The sequence below is a fragment of the Lepidochelys kempii genome, chromosome 17, assembly GCF_965140265.1.
Source record: "Lepidochelys kempii isolate rLepKem1 chromosome 17, rLepKem1.hap2, whole genome shotgun sequence".
In the NCBI taxonomy this organism is placed as follows: Eukaryota; Metazoa; Chordata; order Testudines; family Cheloniidae; genus Lepidochelys; species Lepidochelys kempii.
This window is the reverse complement of record NC_133272.1, coordinates 22,285,787-22,308,455: the sequence shown is the minus strand read 5'-3', so window position 1 is coordinate 22,308,455 and position 22,669 is coordinate 22,285,787. Positions and strand designations below refer to the sequence as shown.

The 22,669-nt window shown below is 53.3% G+C and overlaps 1 protein-coding gene across 1 annotated transcript in view; it reads right to left on the bottom strand.

Annotated features, from left to right (window-relative positions):
* Positions 1-22,669, bottom strand: part of LOC140899888 (maestro heat-like repeat-containing protein family member 2A) — a 64,505-nt gene that overhangs the window by 17,050 nt on the left and 24,786 nt on the right. Inside the window, exons 7-18 of the mRNA XM_073316147.1 lie at positions 21,867-22,018; positions 21,346-21,489; positions 20,138-20,227; positions 19,549-19,627; positions 19,285-19,398; positions 18,755-18,828; positions 9,487-9,606; positions 9,010-9,120; positions 8,313-8,451; positions 7,760-7,800; positions 1,406-1,547; positions 606-658 (exon numbers count right to left, since the gene is read on the bottom strand). Coding sequence (XP_073172248.1) covers positions 606-658; positions 1,406-1,547; positions 7,760-7,800; positions 8,313-8,451; positions 9,010-9,120; positions 9,487-9,606; positions 18,755-18,828; positions 19,285-19,398; positions 19,549-19,627; positions 20,138-20,227; positions 21,346-21,489; positions 21,867-22,018 — 1,259 coding nt within the window. The remainder of the gene's footprint in view (positions 1-605; positions 659-1,405; positions 1,548-7,759; positions 7,801-8,312; positions 8,452-9,009; positions 9,121-9,486; positions 9,607-18,754; positions 18,829-19,284; positions 19,399-19,548; positions 19,628-20,137; positions 20,228-21,345; positions 21,490-21,866; positions 22,019-22,669) is intronic.

Below are 22,669 nucleotides of genomic sequence, written 5' to 3'. Positions count from 1 at the left end.
TGCGAGGAAAGGAGCCGAAGGGGGGTCATTTAGGGGCAGAGTCTCCTCCTTTGCTCTCACCCGCATGAGGGATCCTGGCCTCCAGCCTCCACAGAGCCCTCCTGAGCTGCGGTTCTAGATGGAGGACACTGGGGCCAGCATCGAGTGAGCCCAGCTCAGGGGCTTCCAGCTCCCACTCCCAGTGCAGGGACTCCCCCCACAGATAAACGCAAGGGGGCTCTCACCACTGGGCACTGAGGAGCTGGGCATTTAAGAACTGGCAGAGCAAGTGTGCTAAATCACCTGCTGGGGCAACTCTCCTGACCACAAGGGGTGCCAGCAGAGACAGCCCTGGCCCAGGATCTAACGCTCGCTTCCATAGCACTGCTCGTCCCTATGCTCTTTCCAGTAACACACGGGAACCCCCTTTTCAGTGAAATGCAACCCCCTCTGGGGTGGAGCATGGCAGCTGCTTAACAGCCCAACAGTGGGTGGGGGCAACAGGAAATTCTGGCCAAGGACACCAGGCCAAACTCCAACTCTCTAACCCAGGTCCCTCCATGAGGAACTAGCCCAGGGCTGCTCCACTCTGGGGCTGGGAGAATGAACAGAAGTCCTCGTGTTACCTCCAACAGCTTGTGCTCCCACACGGTCTGGTCCAGAGAGAACTTGCTATGTCCTAGAGAGAGGGGTACCAAGCTGGCCATTAACAAAGCACCCCACGGATGCCCTTCTGGATCCCCTTGACTCCACTGGGATCCCATTTGCATTGGCATCCTGTCCTTCCCAGGGGACCCTACACCAGGGTCCCATCCACACTAGAGCTCCTGCCCTTCACACTGTGCAGGTCCCTACACAGGGGTCCCATCTGCTCGGGAGTTCCTGCCCTTCCAGCCATGCATGGGGGATCTCTACACCGGGGTCCCATCCACACTGGAGTTCCTGCCCTTCCAGCCATGCATGGGGGATTCTACACAGGGGTCCCATCCACACTGGAGTTCCTGCCCTTGCTCCCATGACAGAGGTACCCTATTCCAACGTGGCATGGCCTCATAGGGAAGACATGTCCCATCTGGGTTTCCCAGGAGCCAACCCTAGCCAGTCTGGTTGCAGGGCGCTGGCTGTGTGCTCAGCAGCTCTCTCTCCCATAGTTCAGCTCTGCTCACACCTTATTCTCCCTGCTCCATTCCTCACTCTGCTTGCTCACCAAGTATTTTCTTGACCCCTCTCTACAGATCCATCCCAACCCCTGCCATGGGACATCCGGGGACCTAACCACGCAGCAGCAGGCTGCAGGTGCGACAATCCAAGAGGCCTTGTGCTCTCCCTGGCTCCACTGCTTGCGATAGGAACGGGCATTGGCAGGACGGTTCCGTCTGCTGCTCTCCCTTTGCCCATCCCAGCTGCTCCCATCCCCACCCGTTACCGTCAAGATAGTGGACCATGGCTGGAATCTCCATCCACCACTGCTCGGCCTCGTCCCCATACAGCTCAGGGCGCAGGGCGTTCAGCAGGAGCAGGGCAGCCACTCCGCGCCCTTCTCCCTTGAAGGGGGATGCTGACAGCACCTGAGAAGGAAAAGGAGGTGACTTGCACCAGCTGAGCCCCCTCCATACTGGGGAGGGGAGAGAACGGGCCCTGGTCAGCATGGGACCCGTGCAAGAAACATGTGCTGAGCGTCTTCCTCCTGAACAAGGGGCTCAGAAGGTGGAGTCAGGGAGGGGGCACAGGGATGTCCCCATATGGGCAGCTCTAGATAAGGGACCCCATCATGGCTGCCCCTCCCTCCAGGGCAATGAGGACCTGAGACTTGCAGGGGCTGCTCCCCAGTGATGGGGCCCACCCTCAGTGTGAGTGTAACGATGCTGGTTCTGGTGGGACACAACGGAGAGTGCCAATTCAGGACAAATTGCTTAAAGCAGAGCAGTTACAGCCCAAGGCTGGGGTTTTTCCACCTCTAAGGCAAAACAAACCAGCCAACAGAGCAGACTTTGGTCTCACCCCGCTGGCTAACCACAAGTCACACAAGCAATTCCCTTAGACGCTCCAGTTTCCCAGTATCCGCACCAGTGCCATTCGTTATGGGGACAAACGGTTATGAAAACCAATACCCTAGTAAAAGAAAAAAAGGTTCTCTCAATCCCAAAGGATCAAGCTCCAGACCCAGGTCAATATACAAATCAGATCTTACCCACAAATCTGACTGTTGCCAATCCTTTAGAATCTAAAATTGAAAGGTTTATTCATAAAAGGAAAGAAATAGAGATGAGAGCTAGAACTGGTTCAATGGAATCAATGACATACAGTAATGGCCAAGTTCTTGGTTCAGGCTTGCAGCAGTGATAGAATAAACTGCAGGTTCAAATCAAGTCTCTGGAGAACATCCACAGCTGGGATGGGTCTTTCAGTCCTTCGTTCAAAGCTTCAGTGTAGCAAAGTCCCTCCAGAGGTAAGAAGCAGGATTGAAGACAAGATGGAGGAGCTGCAGCAGCTTTTTATAGTCTCTTGCCATGTGGTCTTTCTTTCTTTGTCCCAAAGACAAGCTGTCCATCACATGGCCTGGAAAACCCTCAGAGTTCTGTCCTTAGGCAGGTCCCTGCACACCTTGCTGAGTCCCAAGGCATGTCTGCCTTTTCTCACTGGGTCAGTTGTGTAGCTGATGGTCCTTAATGGGCCACCAAGCAGGCTAGGCAGAACTGACACCAACTTGTCTGGCGTGTTCCCCAGAAGCATAGCACAGGTTTGAAATACAGACAGTATAGAGCCAATATTCATAATTTTTAACTATAAAAATGATACACATATAGACAGCATAATCATAACCAGCAAACCATAACCTGGTCTTAGACACCTCATTTGACCCCCTTTATACAAGATTTGGTGCCACTACAGGACTTTGGTTGCAACAATGATCTATACGGTCCCAGCTTATGTCAATAACGTCACACCCCCAACGCAAAATTGATGCAGGAAAGGATGACACAACCATCACTGACTGCATCCCAAGAGCTCCCCATCCTTGGTTCTGTCTTACTACAGCAAGTATTGGTGTATAACCGAAATGGTTTATCAAAGTCATGTTCAATAACATGATTGAATCTCTTTACAAACTCAAGGTAAAACATGGTTAGAACAATAGCTGATTGGATCTGCTTTTCCAGCATGGTTCCTGTATGTCTCATGTGATCTTGCCAAGAGCTAAAGGACATGACTACTTTATCCATACAAACTCTAGCAAATGTTTGGAACCCAATTAACATCATCTTAATGTAGATATTACTGTATTTTATAGTACAGGAATCTTGGCAGTTAGCCATTAAAGCAATATGGTAGTGTGCCTCAGTTTCCCTTTTTATACAGCACATCAGGTTTGGAATGTCTTTCCCCTGCGAAAAGTTCCAATACTGTTTACAGGCATTAACTGTGAACCATCAGTATAACAAGGCCTCTTAACACAAAGCGTGTTCTCATGTATTCCTTTTACCATGTTCAAGGGATTTTCCAAAAGATTAGGCACATTGTACATTTTTACAGTTATTGGTAATAGCACCGTATTAGTTACCAAAATTACCATGAGCAATAACAAATTCATCCCAAGTGTCCATCTACATTCATGTTTCAGAGTAGCAGCCGTGTTAGTCTGTATTCGCAAAAAGAAAAGGAGTACTTGTGGCACCTTAGAGACTAACCAATTTATTTGAGCATAAGCTTTCATTAGCTACAGCTCACGAAAGCTTATGCTCAAATAAATTGGTTAGTCTCTAAGGTGCCACAAGTACTCCTTTTCTTTCATCTACATTCATGTTTGTTATTCACACCTTTGGCTCAATACTATTGGGGTTTGGGACTTTTAGGGTTAGCCTGTGGCTTCCCTTTGCAAAATTAAGGTCTCTCTTTCCTCCCTGTCCTGAAGGATCAAACCCTGATTCCTCTTGCTTAACATAATTCACTGGCTGATTGGGTGTGTTCTCTGTGCTAACAGCTATTAGCAAGTCCTTCTCCCTGCCAGCCAAGTAATTTGCATTACCACAGACAGGAGCCAGTTCACCAGTTTTCAGATCCTTAACTGCTACCAATTCCAAGGCTGGGCTCTGTCTGAAAGAGAAACCATCCATTTTCACTAACAAGCTAGACTCAAAGTTCTGTTGTCCTTCCCTTACCAACCTCTGCTTCCACATGGAATCAGATGTTAAGTTCACTGAGAGACTACAGGTCTTATCCAAAAAGTGTCTAGAGATGAGAGTATACCTGCCATCCCCTGCATTCTCGAGATATTAACTGCACAACTGTTCTGCTTTGCAGACTCAGCTACCCAGTTTTCCCTCTGAACCCGAGACACAGTCTGTTCACTCAAAGAATCAGCATGGAGACATTCCTCTCTCAACAACCTTGTCTCCCCAACAAGCTGGCCAAACACAGCCACTTGGTTATAGGACTCTTCAACTTTCTTAACAGCTTTCACTCCATCTGAGACCTTCTCAAAGCTATCCACACTGGATCTTTCAACAGGAAAGTCAGTGGATCCATTCACAACAGAAAATTCCTGGCCATTAGGAACGGAAACTTTCTTGATTAAATCACTTTCACAGCCTTCAGCTAGCTACAGCAAACTGCTTGCAAAGACTACCATGAGGATTCCTTTCCTCAGGAACTTCTTTAAGCAACAACTCACCCCTCACAGAAATTTTTCCCTTACCCTCTTCACCTAGGGCTTGCTCTAAAGGAACACTTCCCTGAGCAACAACAGACTCTTTCTGGGTCTCATTTAGATCCAGGTTTCAGAGTAGCAGCCGTGTTAGTCTGTATTCGCAAAAAGAAAAGGAGTACTTGAGTACTCAAGTACTTGAGTACTCAAGAAAAGTACTTTTCACACAAGTACTCCTTTTCTATTTACATCCAGGATCACCTTTGACTCATCAGGCAGATTTCTACACAATCCCCTTTCAGGCAAACTGCTAGATTTCATAGTCAAAGATCAGAATCATTCTCCTTCCCTTTGCCATACACAAGTTCAGGAATCTTTTTCTTCTTGCTTTACAAGTTTCCACACCATCAGTAGGTAACACAATCAAATCACTTTTATGCTCTCCTTGTGCCCTGGCTAGGGTATCACGCTGATCAGACAAAGTTGCTTTCCCAGCCACACATTAGCAATAGGCAAAATACAAGCACCAGAATTGTCTGGTCTCTGGGATTTTGCTAAGAAACTAACTGGATGCAACCTAGTTACAGTGCTAGTCTCCCTAACAGACGCAAACTTAGGACCATTCCCTTCCTGGGCTTTAGTGGAATCCAGAAACAACTCAGACAACTGCGCTATTCTCAACCATCACAGGCTGAAAGGCCCCTTCTGTCTGCTCCACAGACAAAGAAGAGTGGGAGACGCATTCTCCTTTACCAGACACACAGCTTGGGATCTCATTTCCCTTGTCCCAGCACACAGGGCTGTTTGCAGACAATTGCTTGGAGACTGGGGTAGCTCCCTCCATAGGCAAGTCAATACCCCTGACAGACACAGGCACATTTCCTTCACTGTCCCAATTCTCCACACAGGTAACAGGTAAGGTACAGGGACACTCATCTTCCACTATCCTCGCTTTCCGAAACTGCTGACTAGACAAAGCCATCAGCTCACAAGGCTGCCTAGGCTCATCCAAACTTTCCTTCCCAGGCACATTGCCACTCAGCACAGATAAACTGCTGCTCTCTTCACTACACTGAGCTACTTCCAGCAAATCACAGTTACCTGTTTCAGGTTCACTTTTACAAGCTGCACTAGCCAACAATCCATCACCCATCAAAAATCTACCCTTTCCTTCCTCAGTTAGGGCTTTAACCTCACCCTTCACTTTAATCTGCTCCTGAGAAACATTTTCCTGACCAATGAGATCTTTCTGTGCTTGATTTAATTCCAGATTCACTTCTGAGACATTAGGCAAACATTCAGAAACTTCATTCATAGACAAACAGCTTTTTTGCACAGACAAAAAGCTATTTCCCACCAGGTTAGAATCCCCCTCTCCCTCGCCATAGGAAAACTGCTTAAACACAGAAAACTGCTCAGAGTAATACAATATATCAACATAGTTATAAACTGGACTTTCAAGAGGATACAGTTTCTGCTGTTCTTCCATTGCTTTTTTGATGTGGAGCTGGAGTCTAGCCGTCTCCTGCTGCATCTGGTGAGACTCCTGTTGCATTTGTTGAGCTTTCTCCTCAGCAGCCAGCAGCTCCAGATGCCCCCTGCGAGCCCTTTCCTTTCTTTCATCAGCCTCCTTCTCCAGATGGGCAAAGGCTTGCTTCTCTCTCATTCGAATTTCTGCCAGTTTTTGTTCATGTTCCAACTGCAGGCCGTCTCTCAGAGCTTGCAGTTTCATTGCTTCTGCAGCTTCTTTAGCATCAGGTAAGGGCTTGCTCCTGCCTTCTGATCACTGGCCATTAACAGATCTCTCAGTTCTTGATTCGTAGCTTTCTTTCTAAAGCTTATCCCGTTTTCTGAAGACAAATGTTCCAGGGCTTTTTTGCCAAGGCCCTCATATGCTCTTTGCTCACCCATCGCAACTGCTCTTTAACCAACCAAACTCTCAATACCAAAATTCAAATTTGGATAGCGTGGGGTTCTGACCCAAAGTTTAATTGACCTAGTTCTGTGGATCCTAGCACGACTACACCACTGTAACGATGCTGGTTCTGGTGGGACACAACGGAGAGTGCCAATTCAGGACAAATTGCTTAAAGCAGAGCAGTTACAGCCCAAGGCTGGGGTTTTTCCACCTCTAAGGCAAAACAAACCAGCCAACAGAGCAGACTTTGGTCTCACCCCGCTGGCTAACCACAAGTCACACAAGCAATTCCCTTAGACGCTCCAGTTTCCCAGTATCCGCACCAGTGCCATTCGTTATGGGGACAAACGGTTATGAAAACCAATACCCCAGTAAAAGAAAAAAGGATCTCTCTCAATCCCAAAGGATCAAGCCCCAGACCCAGGTCAATATACAAATCAGATCTTACCCACAAATCACACTGTTGCCAATCCTTTAGAATCTAAAATTGAAAGGTTTATTCATAAAAGGAAAGAAATAGAGATGAGAGCTAGAATTGGTTCAGTGGAATCAATGACATACAGTAATGGCCAAGTTCTTGGTTCAGGCTTGCAGCAGTGATAGAATAAACTGCAGGTTCAAATCAAGTCTCTGGAGAACATCCACAGCTGGGATGGGTCTTTCAGTCCTTCGTTCAAAGCTTCAGTGTAGCAAAGTCCCTCCAGAGGTAAGAAGCAGGATTGAAGACAAGATGGAGGAGCTGCAGCAGCTTTTTATAGTCTCTTGCCATGTGGTCTTTCTTTCTTTGTCCCAAAGACAAGCTGCCCATCCCATGGCCTGGAAAACCCTCAGAGTTCTGTCCTTAGGCAGGTCCCTGCACACCTTGCTGAGTCCCAAGGCATGTCTGCCTTCTCTCACTGGGTCAGCTGTGTAGCTGATGGTCCTTAATGGGCCACCAAGCAGGCTAGGCAGAGCTGACACCAACTTGTCTGGAGTGTTCCCCAGAAGCATAGCACAGGTTTGAAATACAGACAGTATAGAGCCAATATTCATAATTTTTAACTATAAAAATGATACATATATAGACAGCATAATCATAACCAGCAAACCATAACCTGGTCTTAGACACCTCATTTGACCCCCTTTATACAAGATTTGGTGCCACTACAGGACTTTGGTTGCAACAATGATCTATACGGTCCCAGCTTATGTCAATAACGTCACAGTGAGTCACTCACCAGGAGCCGGGCCAGCAGCTGCTGGGGAGTCGGAGATGCCACTGGGAAAAGATGGAAAAAAAGCTGTGAGCAGTCAAGTTTGGGGCACCGCTCTTCCAGAGCCAGTGTGCCCTCCTGATGGGAGTGGGGCCATCTGCATCAGTGGGACAGGGTTTTGCATCTCCCCTGCTGCCCAGGCTGCTCCATGACCCCCACGCCACACAGGGGGATTGCCAGGAACCTGGACAGGGGCAGAGCAGCAGGGCAGCCACTAGCAGAGCTGTGCTGGGGGTAGGGGTGGGCACATCTGACCAGCAGCAGCAGCACTGCAGAGCATATGCAGAGGTGCAGACATGTGGCCTTCTCCCCCAGGGACTGCCCTCAGGACCCCCCTGCCGCCCCGCCTCTGCATCCCACGGAGAACAGCTCCCATTGCATGGTGGGAGAGGACACTAGGGGCTCCCTGGGGCCTGCCCTCCCCTAGCAGATCCCCGCTGGTACCCCAGGGCCCCCATGCACATGACTGGGGCAGCCTGGGGCTGTGATCCCAGGGGCCAAGTGCTGCCGCACTGACCTGGCTCCCTGCAGTCGTGGGCTGCTTGTCTGTGCTGCTGCCGCTTCTCGGCCAGGATCCTCAGGCAGCGGCACAGGGGGGTCATGGAATCAGTGTAGGGGGTGCGGGTAACGTACCCCAGGAGCCGTGCCCACAGCTCCTGCAGAGACGTGGGTGAGAGAGCCCAGGGCTAGGTGAATCCTGCCTCTCCAGCTCCCCCCAACCAGTCCTAGCCTGTGTCCCTGCTGGTGGACTGACGCATCACTCCTTTCAGAGCCCCTCCATGCCCCTCCCCCCCCTCAGAGCCCTGCTCTGCCCTTCCCCTCCCCCTCAGAGCCCCTCTCAGAGCCCTGCTCTGCCCCTCCCCCTCCCCCTCAGAGCCCCTCTCAGAGCCCTGCTCTGCCCCTCCCCCTCAGAGCCCCGCTCTGCCCTCCCCCTCCCCCTCCCCCCCTCAGAGCCCCTCCCCCGTCCCCCTCAGAGCCCCACTCTGCCCCTCCCCCTCCGAGCCCCGCTCTGCCCTCCCCCTCTCCCCCTCAGAGCCCCTCTATTCCCCTCCCCGTCCCCCTCAGAGCCCTGCTCTGCCCTCCCCCTCCCCCCCTCAGAGCCCCTCTACGCCCCTCCCCTGCCCCCCTCAGAGCCCCTCTATGCCCCTCCCCCCCTCAGAGCCCAGTTCTGCCCCTCCCCAGGTAACTGCACTTAAGCCAATGGAGTCACTCACCTGGCTGATCCCCCTGCCCGAGGCAATGATTATTTCTAACGTGGCCAGGCTGGTTTTCTGGACCATTTTTTCCAGCAGCCCCCCCAGGGGAAGGCTCCGCACGGGACGCTCCTGGAAAAGATGAGCACAAGGTCACTCTGCGTGGAGGAGGAGCTCCCATGCGGGTGCCTGGGAGGTGGGGGGGCGGGTGACACTCGGCAGGGAGTGGGGGGAGGGTCCTGCAGGCATCTCTGGGGTGAACCCATTAGCCAGGATCTGGGGGTGAGTGCGTTCCATGCTGGGGACGAGCTGGCCAGAAACCGGCTGTAAGTGGCAAAGTGCAATTTGCACCAATTTGGCATTGCGGGGAGGGGGACCGAAAGGAGTGTGACTCGCATGCCGTGGGGATGGAGGTGAGCGGCAGGAAGAGCAACTAGTGGGAGGTGAGGGGGGGGTGAATCCAGGTCTGATGGGCAGAGAGCTGACGTTGCCCCTTACCAGCGAGTTGGCCGACACAGCAAGCTGCAGGGCAATGTAGTTGAGAGGCCATCCCTCCACCTTATCCAGGTACCCTGCTGTGACCAGCGTGCCAATGGCCTGCAGGACAGCCACCCTCACCTGCAAGGCCAGGAGGAGACACTGTCACAGGTGGTGGTGAGATACAGGGTGAGACGGCTGGTAGGGTGTCCCTGCAGCAGTGCTGGGCACGGTCCCTCCACAGACCAGCACTAGGCCCCGCTGAACCAGAGAGAGAGACAGACAAGATCCTGATCTCATGATAGTGTGTGACTGGCAAATCAACAGGCAAACACAGCCACCCTGGAACGTTGTGTCCTGTCACAATGCCACAGTAAAAACTTTCTGGTCACAGTGGGAAAACATGGCGTTTAAAGGTGAAATATGGTATCGGACAGTGGGTGATGGGTACAGGTATCAGCTGCTTGTACCAGACACACTGAAAAAGGAGGTGCTGAGCTTGTGTCATGGTGTGACGATGTGACACAGCAGGGAGAGGGGAGTGTTGACCTGGGAATGTGCCCCGGGGATGGGAGACCTGAGAGCCTGTAACCTGAGCCAGGAGGAGGGGGAGGTAACACCTCTGCCCAGGAATGTGAAGACAGGCTGCAGGAGGGAGCCTGCTGGGAGGGTTTAGTTTCAGTTTGGTGCTGGGCGAGATGCACAGGGTTGACCCTGCAGACAGGCTCCAGTTTCTCACCCCCTTACTGGACCCCAAAGACGTGGAGGTGTACAGCCAAATGAAAGGGCCGGAGGCAGGGGACTATGAACTGTTCAAACAGGCCCTGCTCCGTGAGTTTGGGCTGACCCCCGAGATGTACCGGAAAAGGTTCCGGAGTCAGCGTAAAACGCCTGAGGTCACCTACCTACAACTGGTCAACCGGATGCAGGGATATGCCCGCAAGTGGACAGCTGGGGCCTAAACTAAAGAGGACCTGCTTGACGTAATCGTACTGGAGCAACTGGTGGGGAGGGAGCGCCAAGGGGCACGGCTCAGAGAGGCTGTGGCCTCAGACCCCGCCAATCAGAGGGAACCAGTCCCCATCCCTTCCCCAGCTGCTGAGTTCCAGACCGAGTTGAGGAAAGATCCCTCCTTACGGAAGCTTAGGGACCTGGCTGACCTCAGGGTGGTACGGATGAGGAGAGGTTGCCAGGAGAGGTTCCTGTGGGAGAAGGGGTTCCTGTACCGAGAATGGGATCCCACAAGGGAAGTAGAGTCCTGTGGGATCAGGAAGCAGCTGGTGGTCCCCCAGAAGTATCGCCGCAAGCTCCTGTACCTGGCCCATGACATCCCCCTCGCAGGGCACCAGGGAATCCGGCGCACTCGGCAGAGGTTGCTACAGAACTTTTACTGGCCCGGGGTCTTTACCACTGTCCGGCAATATTGCCGATCCTGTGACCCCTGTCAGAGGGTGGGGAAGGCCTGGGACAAGAGGAAAGCGGCTTTGAGACCTTTGCCCATCATAGAGGAGCCTTTCCAGAAGGTGGCCATAGACATCGTGGGGCCTCTCAGCAAGACGACCCGGTCGGGGAAGAAATACATTCTAGTGGTGGTAGATTTCGCCACCCGCTACCCCGAGGCAGTGCCCTTAGCTTCCATTGAAGCAGACACCGTGGCCGATGCGCTCCTGACCATTTTCAGCCAAGTGGGGTTCCCCAAGGAAGTCTTGACAGACCAAGGGTCCAACTTCATGTCGGCCCTGCTCTGGTGCTTCTGGGAGAAATGTGGGGTCCGGCACAACTGGGCCTCAGCTTATCACCCCCAGTCCAATGGGCTGGTGGAGAGGTTCAACGGGACGCTAAAGATGATGCTGAAAACCTTTATGAACCCACACCTGCAGGATTGGGACAAGTACTTACCTCACCTGCTGTTCACATACAGGGAGGTGCCCCAGGAGTCTACCGGATTTTTGCCTTTCGAACTGTTATATGGAAGGAGGGTGAGGGGCCCCCTGGACCTGATGAGAGACGAATGGAAGGGGAAGGCCACTCCCAATGGAGAGTCAGTGGTGGAGTATGTCCTGATCTTCCGAGAGAGACTGGCTGAACTCGTGGGCCTGGCCAGGGAGAATCTGGCCAGAGCCCAGAAGAAGCAGAAGGTCTAGTATGACCGCATGGTGCGGGCCCGTGCCTACGCCACCGGGGATCAGGTGATGGTTCTCATCCCCGTGACAAAAAACAAACTACAGGCCGACTGGGAGGGCCCTTTCAATGTCGTCAAGCAGCTAAACGAGGTAAACTATGTGGTGGAGCTGTCGAACCGGGCGCACCACCGCCGGGTGTACCATGTGAATATGATGAAGCCATATTATGCCAAGGGGAATGTGGTGTTGGCTGTGTGTGGACAGTGGGAGGAGCAAGGAGATGACCTTTTAGTAGATCTATTCCCTGGAACCAGAGCTGGTTCCCCCCTGGAAACAATTCCCCTCTTGGATCAGCTAACCTCTTCCCAGCAAGCTGAGGTCAGGGGGGTGCTGCATCCGTACCGACAGCTGTTTTCCAACCAGCCTGGACACACTAATCTGACTGTCCACCGGGTGCGGACAGGGTCGCACCTGCCGATAAGATGCTCCCCGTTCTGAGTCACAGGGAAAACTGCTCAGGACCTGGAAAGAGAGATCCAGGACATGCTGGCTTTGGGGGTGATCCAGCCATCTGCCAGCCCTTGGGCCTTGCCGGTGGTGCTGGTCTCCAAAAAGGACGGGTCGGTCCGGTTCTGTGTGGACTATCGGAAGCTCAATGCCATCACTGTATCTGTATCTGTGCAACCACCGCTCCCAAGAGAAGGAGGCGGGTGGTGGTGGTTGGGGACTCTTTCCTCAGTGGGACTGAGTCATTTATCTGCCGCCCCGACCGGGAAAACCAAGAAGTCTGCTGCTTGCCAGGAGTTAAGATTTGCGATGTGACAGAAAGACTGCTGAGACTCAGCAAGCCTTCAGATCGCTACCCGTTCCTGCTTCTTCATGTGGGCACCAATGATACTGCCAAGAATGACCTTGAGCGGATCACTGCAGACTACGTGGCTCTGGGAAGAAGGATAAAGGAGTTTGAGGTGCAAGTGGTGTTCTCGTCCATCCTCCCCATGGAAGGAAAAGGCCTGGGTAGAGACCGTCGAATCGTGGAAGTCAACGAATGGCTACACAGGTAGTGTCGGAGAGAAGGCTTTGGATTCTTTGACCATGGGATGGTGTTCCAAGAAGGAGTGCTAGGCAGAGACGGGCTCCACCTAACGAAGACAGGGAAGAGCATCTTCGCAAGCAGGCTGGCTAACCTAGTGAGAAGGGCTTTAAACTAGGTTCACCGGGGGAAGGAGACCAAAGCCCTGAGGTAAGTGGGGAAGTGGGATACTGGGAGGAGGCACGAGCAGGAGCGTGTGAGAGGGGAGGGCTCCTGCCTCATATTGAGAAAGAGGGGCGATCAGCAGGTTACCTCAAGTGCCTATATACAAATGCATGAAGCCTGGGAAACAAGCAGGGAGAACTGGAAGTCCTGGCATAGTCAAGGAATTATGATGTGATTGGAATAACAGAGACTTGGTGGGATAACTCACATAACTGGAGTACTGTCATGGATGGATATAAGCTGTTCAGGAAGGACAGGAAGGCCAGAAAAGGTGGGGGAGTTGCACTGTATGTAAGGGAGCAGTATGACCGCTCAGAGCTCAAGTATGAAACTACAGAAAAACCTGAGAGTCTCTGGATTAAGTTTAGAAGTGTGAGTAACAAGGGTGATGTCATGCTGGGAGTCTACTATAGACCACCAGACCAGAGGGATGAGGTGGACGAGGCTTTCTTCCGGCAACTCGCAGAAGTTACTAGATCGTGGGCCCTGGTTCTCATGGGAGACTTCAATCACCCTGATATCTGCTGGGAGAGCAATACAGCGGTGCACAGGCAATCCAGGAAGTTTTTGGAAAACGTAGAGGACAATTTCCTGGTCCAAGTGCTGGAGGAACCAACTAGGGGCAGAGCTCTTCTTGACCTGCTGCTCACAAACTGGGGAGAATTAGTAGGGGAAGCAAAAGTGGATGGGAACCTGGGAGGCAGTGACCATGAAATGGTCGAGTTCAGGATTCTAACAGAAGGAAGAAAGGAGAGAAGCAGAATACAGACCCTGGACTTCAGAAAAGCAGACTTTGACTCCCTCAGGGAACTGATGGGCAAGATCCCCCTGGGAGAATAACATGAGGGGAAAAGGAGTCCAGGAGAGCTGGCTGTATTTTAAAGAATCCTTATTGAGGTTACAGGGACAAACCATCCCAATGTGTAGAAAGAATAGTAAATATGGCAGGCGACCAGCTTGGCTTAACAGTGAAATCCTTGCTGCTCTTAAATACAAAAAAGAAGCTTACAAGAAGTGGAAGATTGGACAAATGACCAGGGATGAGTATAAAAATATTGCTCGGGCTTGCAGGAGTGAAATCAGGAAGGCCAAATCACACCTGGAGTTGCAGCTAGCAAGAGATGTTAAGAGTAACAAGAAGGGTTTCTTCAGGTATGTTAGCAAGAAGAAGAAAGTCAAGGAAAGTGTGGGCCCCTTACTGAATGAGGGAAGCAACCTCGTGACAGAGGATGTGGAAAAAGCTAATGTACTCAATGCTTTTTTTGCCTCTGTCTTCACGAACAAGGTCAGCTCCCAGACTACTGCTCTGGGCAGCACAGCATGGGGAGGAGGTGACCAGCCCTCTGTGGAGAAAGAAGTGGTTTGGGACTGTTTAGAAAAGCTGGACGAACACAAGTCCATGGGGCCGGATGCGTTGCATCTGAGAGTGCTAAAGGAGTTGGCGGATGTGACTGCAGAGCCATTGTCCATTATCTTTGAAAACTCATGGCGATTGGGGGAGGTCCCAGATGACTGGAAAAAGGCTAATGTAGTGCCCATCTTTAAAAAAGGGAAGGAGGATGATCCTGGGAACTACAGGCCAGTCAGCCTCACCTCAGTCCCTGGAAAAATCATGGAGCAGGTCCTCAAGGAATCAATTCGGAAGCACTTAGAGGAGAGGAAAGTGATCAGGAACAGTCAGCATGGCTTCACCAAGGGCAAGTCATGCCTGACTAATCTAATTGCCTTCTCTGACGAGATAACTGGCTCTGTGGATGAAGGGAAAGCAGTGGACGTGTTGTTCCTTGACTTTAGCAAAGCTTTTGACACGGTCTCCCACAGTATTCTTGCCAGCAAGTTAAAAGAAGTATGGGCTGGATGAATGGACTATAAGGTGGATAGAAAGCTGGCTAGATCATCGGGCTCAACGGGTAGTGATCAATGGCTTGATGTCTAGTTGGCAGCCGGTATCAAGTGGAGTGCCCCAGGGGTCGGTCCTGGGGCCGGTTTTGTTCAAAATCTTCATAAATAATCTGGAGGATGGTGTGGATTGCACTCTCAGCAAATTTGCGGATGATACTAAACTGGGAGGAGTGGTAGATACGCTGGAGGGTAGGGATAGGATACAGAGGGACCTAGACAAGTTGGAGGATTGGGCCAAAAGAAATCTGATGAGGTTCAACAAGGACAAGTGCAGAGTCCTGCACTTAGGATGGAAGAATCCCATGCACCGCTACAGACTAGGGACCGAATGGCTCGGCAGCAGTTCTGCAGAAAAGGACCTCGGGGTTACAGTGGACGAGAAGTTGGATATGAGTCAACAGTGTGCCCTTGTTGCCAAGAAGGCAAATGGCATTTTGGGATGTATATGTAGGGGCATTGCCAGCAGATCGAGGGATGTGTTTGTTCCCCTATATTCGACATTGGTGAGGCCTCATCTGGAGTACTGTGTCCAGTTTTGGGCCCCACACTACAAGAAGGATGTGGAAAAATTGGAAAGAGTCCAGCGGAGGGCAACACAAATGATTAGGGGACTGGAACACATGACTTGTGAGGAGAGGCTGACGGAACTGCGGATGTTTAGTCTTCAGAAGAGAAGAATGAGGGGGGATTTGATAGCTGCTTTCAACTACCTGAAAGGGGGTTCTAAAGAGGATGGCTCTAGACTGTTCTCAGTGGTGGCAGATGACAGAATGAGGAGTAATGGTCTCAAGTTGCAGTGGGGGAGATTTAGATTGGATATTAGGAAAAACTTTTTCACTAGGAGGGTGGTGAAACACTGGAATGCGTTACCTAGGGAGGTGGTGGAATCTCCTTCCCTAGAAGTTTTTAAGGTCAGGCTTGACAAAGCCCTGGCTGGAATGATTTAGTCGGGGATCAGTCCTGCTTTGAGCAGGGGGTTGGACTAGATGACCTCCTGAGGTCCCTTCCAACCCTGATATTCTATGATTCTATGATGCCTACCTCATGCCCAGGCCTGACGAGCTCCTAAACCAGCTGGGAGGAGCTCGGTACCTTACCATCATGGACCTTACAAAGGGCTACTGGCAAGTGCTGCTGGATGCAGATGCCCGGCTGAAATCGGCCTTTATCACCCCTCTGGGGCTCTATGAGTACCTGACCCTGCCTTTCGGCCTCAAGGGAGCGCCGCCTACCTTCCAGCGCCTAGTGGACCAGCTACTGAGGGGGATGGAGAGTTTTGCCGTGGCGTATATTGATGACATCTGTGTCTTTAGCCAGACCTGGGAGGACCATGTGTTCCAGGTTAGACAAGTGCTGGACCGACTCCAGGGGGCTGGGCTGACTGTAAAAGTGGAGAAGTGCAAGGTGGGGATGGCTGAAGTATCTTACCTGGGCCATCGGGTGGGGAGCGGCCGCCTAAAGCCGGAACCAGCCAAGGTGGAGGTGATCAGAGATTGGCCCGCTCCCCACACCAAAAAGCAGGTACAAGCCTTTATTGGGATGGCAGGATACTACTGAAGATTTGTGCCCCACTTTAGCGCCATAGCCACCCCCATCACTGAGCTATGCAAGAAGGGGAAGCCAGACAAGGTGGTCTGGACCGAGCAGTGCCAGGAGGCTTTCCGGGCGCTGAAGGAGGCTCTGGTCAGTGGCCCAGTTCTGGCAAACCCAGACTTTGACAAGCCCTTTGTGGTGTTCACCGATGCCTCAGACACGGGACTGGGGAGAGACACCCCATCGTGTACCTGAGCAAGAAGTTGCTACCCCGGGAGCAACACTACGCGGCCATCGAGAAGGAATGCCTGGCCATGGTGTGGGCCCTCAAGAAACTAGAGCCCTATCTCTTCGGGCGACACTTCACCATGTACACCGACCACTCTCCCCTGACCTGGCTGCACCAGATGAAAGGAGCCAACGCCAAACTCCTGAGATGGAGCCTGCTCCTGCAGGATTACGACATGGAGGTGGTCCATGTGAAGGGAAGTGCCAACATGATAGCCGATGTGCTGTCCCAGAGAGGGGGCCCTGAACTTCCCCAGGTCACTGGTCACAGTGACCCCGCTCAGTTCAGTCTCGAAGGGGGGAGAGATGTGGCGATGTGACGTGACGCAGCAGGGAGAGGGGAGTGTTGACCTGGGAATGTGCCCTGGGGATGGGAGACCTGAGAGCCTGTAACCTGAGCCAGGAGGAGGAGGGGGAGGTAACACCTCTGCCCAGGAATGTGAAGACAGGCTGCAGGAGAGAACCTGCTGGGGGGAGGGGTTAGTTTCAGTTTGGGGCTGGGTGGAGGAACACAGGGAACCCCAGGGCTGGGGTCTAAGCTCCAAGCTCCCTGCTCCCCCAGAAGGACTTGACTGAGGGGTCCTGGGTGTACCCACAAGCTCTGTTTTGGACTGTGTTCCTGTTGTCCAATAAACCTTCTGTTTTACTGGCTGGCTGAGAGTCTCAGTGAATCCCAGGAAGAGGGGTGCAAGGCCTGGACTCCCCCACACTCCGTGACACATAGTCTCAAAATGGCTGGACATTCTGGGGTTGCAAAAGCCTTAGCCAAGTGAAAAGAGACTTTCTAGTGGGTAAAATGCAGGCAGACAGGAGATAATTGGTGCAGGAAATCATAGGAATCGCCATGGAAATCTCAGGTTGGAAGGGACCTCAAGAAGGCATTGAATCCAGCCCCTGTGCTGTGACAGGACCAATGTGGATAGCAAAGAAGGGTCCCTTTAAAACCGGGAGAGCCCCTTTGCTGCAGTATCTCGTGGTGGCACCAGTGGAATGAATTGCCATTGATGCGCTGGGTCCTGGCCGGAGACAGAGGCAGGCAAGGCAGTCTCTGCTGGTAGCAATGGCCTGTTTCACCAAATGGCCTGAGGCTTACCCAATAAGAACTCAAGAAGCTGGGACAGTAGTAGGGGTCCTACTGACTGGATTCTTTACTGGGTTTGGGCCTGGGTGAGCTACAGACAGATCAAGGGAGAAACTTGGAATCCACAGTTTTAAACAGGTTGGTGAGATTCTAGGGATCCACAAAACTCCCTCCAGCCCAGCCCCAGTCTCACAGGATGGTGGAAAGGTTCAGTGGGACTCTAGGGTTCAGCTGGCTCCCTTTTCAGAACAGCACCAAAAGGACTGTGACAGCTTATAGAACAGCAGTCAACTGGAGAGACTCCTGAACCTCTGGGTCCAGACCCTGCCTCACTGAGCCACTAGGAGTCCAGAGAGAGTCCCTGCCCCAGGGGGCTAGAGCAGGATTTTCCCTGGGAACCCAACTGAGATCCTGACCCACAGCCCACTAGAATCAATGGGCATATTTCCATGGGATCAGGGCCTGAACCTTTTGCCCAGATCCAAGCCCCTCCTGGTCCCATGGTCCTGGGCACATGATTAAGGAGCTGCCTTCAGCACCACAGACAGCTCCTCAAAGCCAGCCTCAGTGGGGAGCCAGGCACACCAGCCCTGCCCCGGTGCCCTCACTCACCGGAACAGTGCCGGGTTTGGCTGGAAGGCAAACAGGTGGAAGGCAGCAGGTGACTCCCGCACAAAGGCCAGGACTCAGCAGGGTCTCTCCTTGGGTTTGTGTAAATAAAGAGAATAACCAGAACACAACCCTGCCTGAGGCTTGGCTCCCCTCCCCTTGGATCCCTGTGGCCTGCCCCCAGGCCTCCTGCCCCCACTGCCTCGCCAGCGGCCAGTTTATAGCCCCACCCTGACACCGATGCATGGGGAGGGGGAACTGAGCTAGAGTTAACTAAGGACCCTGCCCTCGGCTCAAAGAGACAGATTCTCATTCAAGAATCAAGAGTAACTCACTGAGTCAATGGAGAGATGCTGGTGTGGGTGGGAGGGGAATGGGGCCTGTGAGGTTTATGCTGGGTCAGAGAATCTCACCCTGAGCTGCCCACTCTCTGCCCGCCTCTCCCGCGCCCAGCGCCGCCCACCTCTCCCGCGCCCAGCAATGTCGTTCTCTCACCCTGGGACTCCCATCAGTAAGAACTGATTTCACTGATTTGATGCACAGATGTTTCCAGCTGGGCATCCCCGGAACTGGAAGAGACAGACATCCAGCATCACTAAACCAGAGCCACAGACTAGCTCTTTGTGGCCTGCGGCAGGATCACAGAGTCCTCCTGCCTCACTGGAGCAATGTACCCAACAAAGCCGCCTGGTGAGGGCTCCCCCACTTGCCCTCACTCCCCTCCTCCCCATCCCTGAGTGCCCCCTGCAGGCTGGGCCCAGGCAGGGGCACCACCCGCACACCTGTTCCCAGCCATGGCTGGTGCAGGCAGACTCACTGTCAGTGGTCGAGTGTGCAGAGCTTTAGGGCGCATAGCATGGGAGCACGGGGGGACTGTCCATTGCTACAGGGAACAGGACATGCCCAGGGCCCTGCAAGCAGACCCACAGGCCCCGAAGCTGCATAGTGGGCCCCGTGTTGCACCAGGCGCTCGCACTGACAGGATATAAGGGGAAGTCTCTGAGCTCTTGCCCCCCTGCTCCTACCTTCAGCAGCGATAACATCTGACATCAGGGCCAGGATCCCCACACGGGTATCTCCCCTGCCCATCTCCAGTTTTCGATGGAAAATCCCCAACAGCTCTGAGGGATGGGAACGGGCTACAGGGAATAGGAAGCAGAATGATGGGCAGTGAGGAATGAGCTCTCCTCTCCTGTGCTGACTCAGGGATCCTGACCCAGCAGCAGGAGCTTCAAGGCACCCCATACACTGCTGGTCTGGGCTGCAGCCTCTCATCACCACCCCCTTACCGAGTTGCAGGAAGATGTGGGAAATCTCCGTGTGGTTCTCCCTGCAGAGCCGATAGGGCCTCTGTGCTTTGGAAGTGACCTGCGGGGATATGGGAACAGGTCGGAGAAGCCTGCTCACTCAAACAGGAATCTCCCAAAGGGTTCAGGGCCCGATTTTGCAACTCCTCAGACTCCAGTGCAGATTCACACTGATGGGGCTGTGAGTAGGACTGAGAACTGGATTGGGCCATGTGACCATCACAGACACTTAATAATTAATGGCAAAGGCCCTGCAGTACGTACTGTGTATGACGCAGCCAGAGCCCTGAGAAGGAACTAAAGGGCCTGATCCTGCTCTCACGTCTACCAGGGTAAATCAGGAGAAACGCCCCTAGACTCCATGCGGGAGAGGACAACTGGGCCCACAGACACTAAGGGCCTGATCCTGTGAGGTGCTGAGCACTGTCAACTCCCGTTGTATGGAATGCTGAGGGCAAAGGGAGGTCTCCAGTACAGGGGGTGGGGAGCACTGTGCACTCTACGGATGCCTGCTGGGGTCCCTGAGATCTGCTGGCCCCAGCACAAACACGCCAGCCCCACTTCCCCATACCTGGTAGCTCAGCGTATGGGAGATAGCCTTCACATGCACCTCTGGGATTGGGTTGTTGGAGGAAGAGGCCTGCAAGATCTGTCCCAGAACCTGCAACAGACAGGGAGAGATGTCAGGCCGAGCCGGCACAGTGAAGCACGGCACTGACATCAACTCATCAGCCACAGGTGTCTGCTTCACCCCTGGCTGAAGGCTCTGGGGAGAAAGGAGGGAGGTGAAGAGGGGAATTCTGCTTAGTGCAGAGATCCAGATTCTGCGCTGACCCTGGTGCAGCAGCTCACTGGCCATGATGGAGTCACTTGTGCCTGACATGGGTGGGATTGGGGAATTGGGCCCCTGGGCTGCCAGAGCCCCAGATCTGAGCAGCCCTGACACATGGACTGCTGGAGTTCTGGATCCTGGTCCAGAATCAGTCTCTCAGCCAGCCCTTCCCCACACAGCAAGAGCCATCAGTGCTTTGCAGCCTGGGTGCTGGCTAGGTGTGTGCTATGCACACTTGAGAGATCTCCTTCCCTTCCCCACGCCCCAGCTACTTTGCACAAACCTGATTGGCTGGGGGGAGTGCCACTCAAACACACAGAATTAACTGGGTGGGAGGGAGGTTGAACGAATGGTGTGGGGCAGCCTGGGAAATTTGGCTAGAAAACAAAGCAGCAGCAGGACAGGAGTCCTGAGCTGGGGCAGGGCGGGAGCTGCTGGCAGGAGAACTGGCTGGTGGCAAAAAGGAATTTGTGTAAACTCTCAGCCTTCAGCAGACCGGAGCTGAGACCAGTAACCGACCCACCACGCTGAGCTCACCCAGCCTGCCAGCACCACCCAGAGCACAGACCGGCTGGGCTGACCCAAGGGGGAGAGAGTCTGTGTGTGTCAAGCCAGGCGTGCCGGGGGGGAGGACAGCTGCTTTGCTGTAAGCTGTGCTGTGTAACCCCTACTGGGGGTCCTGGCCTGGGTCTGCTCCGGGTTTTGCCTGGGTCAGAGAACAGTGTTGTGCTGTTGTTATTTGTGGTGGTTGTTCCAGGGGTTAACTCCAAGGAGCGGGGTTGGTGTTTTCCTGAAGGCATGTGGTGGAGACCTGGGACCCCTTCCCAGCCCTGGGAACCCCCTCCAACATACTGCAGCTGATCTGACAGCTCACTTGCTGACCCATGGAGCCTGCAGGGGGCTGCCATAGTCCATGGACCCTGCAGGGAATGCCCCCACCTCCTCACCTTGGTTATGTAAAAGGCCTCAATGTTCTCCCTGTACTGAGCCAGGAGCAGGGGGATGTCCCCGTAGATCTGGTTTTGCAGATCCTTCCTGGGCAGCAGGATGTTCAGCATTGGCCCCAGGGCCTTGAGGACAGCCAGTTTGACCTGTCAAGAGACGAGTACGGGGTGACTGCCGGCTCGGTCCCCTGCGGCTCAGTCACTCAGCGCTACTCACTGGATCCAGTACTTCTCCTCCCAGCACTGGCTGAGGCACCGAGAGGGGTAGGGACCAGCCTGAGGCACGGGGAGACCGGTTTGGCCTCTAGATTTGCATGGACATTGGCCAAGGAATCCTGGCTCTTAGCCTATTGCTCAGTCCTCCACCCCCACAGCCCCTAGCATCCAGTGACATTACCCACCCCAAGACAGGAGAGATTTCCACCCTGGGGTCTGCTCCGTACAAAGGGGCCGGGGCAAAAGGGCTTGTGGGAGAGATGCAGAGCGAGTGAGCTGTGGTCACAGCGCCTGTCCGAGCCCCTCACCTGCATGTCCTCCCTGGGCAGCCAGACGCTGATGAGGTACTGGTACATGGGAAGCAGGTATGCAGAGAAGCGCTGGAGCGTGATTTGTGGATAGGTGCTCCTCTCCCAGCTCCTCAGGTACGTGCTGATTGCCTCACACATGCACTCCAAGGCTATGAGGGGTGGGGGGCAAAGGGCAGCTCAGTCCAGAGCTGAGACATGGTTCATTACAGACCAGCTCAAACTCTGCTACACTCAGTAACTTCAGTCTCTGCAGGGGTCTATTCCCGCGTAGCCCCCTGTGCCCCGGGGCTCATGCTGCAGACTCCGCCTCCTGCCCTGTGGGATTCATGCTGCAGACTCTGCCCCCTCTGGGGTTCATGCCGCAGGGCCAGGACACATGGGTCTCTGCAGATAGTGACCTAGGGTTGCCAGCCCTCCAGGATTGCCCTGGAGTCTCCAGGAATTAAAGATTAATCTTTAATTAAAGATTATGTCATGTGATGAAACCTCCAGGAATATGTTCAACCAAATTGGCAACCCTAAGAGGGTCCTCAGGGCATGACATGAGTCCCTGCAGTCAGCAGGCATGACAGAGACAAGGCCTGGACCTGATGCCATGGAGCCAATGATGGTGCCCTGTCAGTGCGCCCAGATCCAGCACCTACACACCCTTTCCCCAAGACACTGGAGGGAACCAAGACCTCTGCTAAAAACTGCCTTCCATGTACAGGCGTTTCTATGGCTCCCACCATCATAGTAACTGAAACACCTCCCTGCCTAATGAATTAACCTGCCAGTCCCCCCTTCCCCCGGCAGGGAGA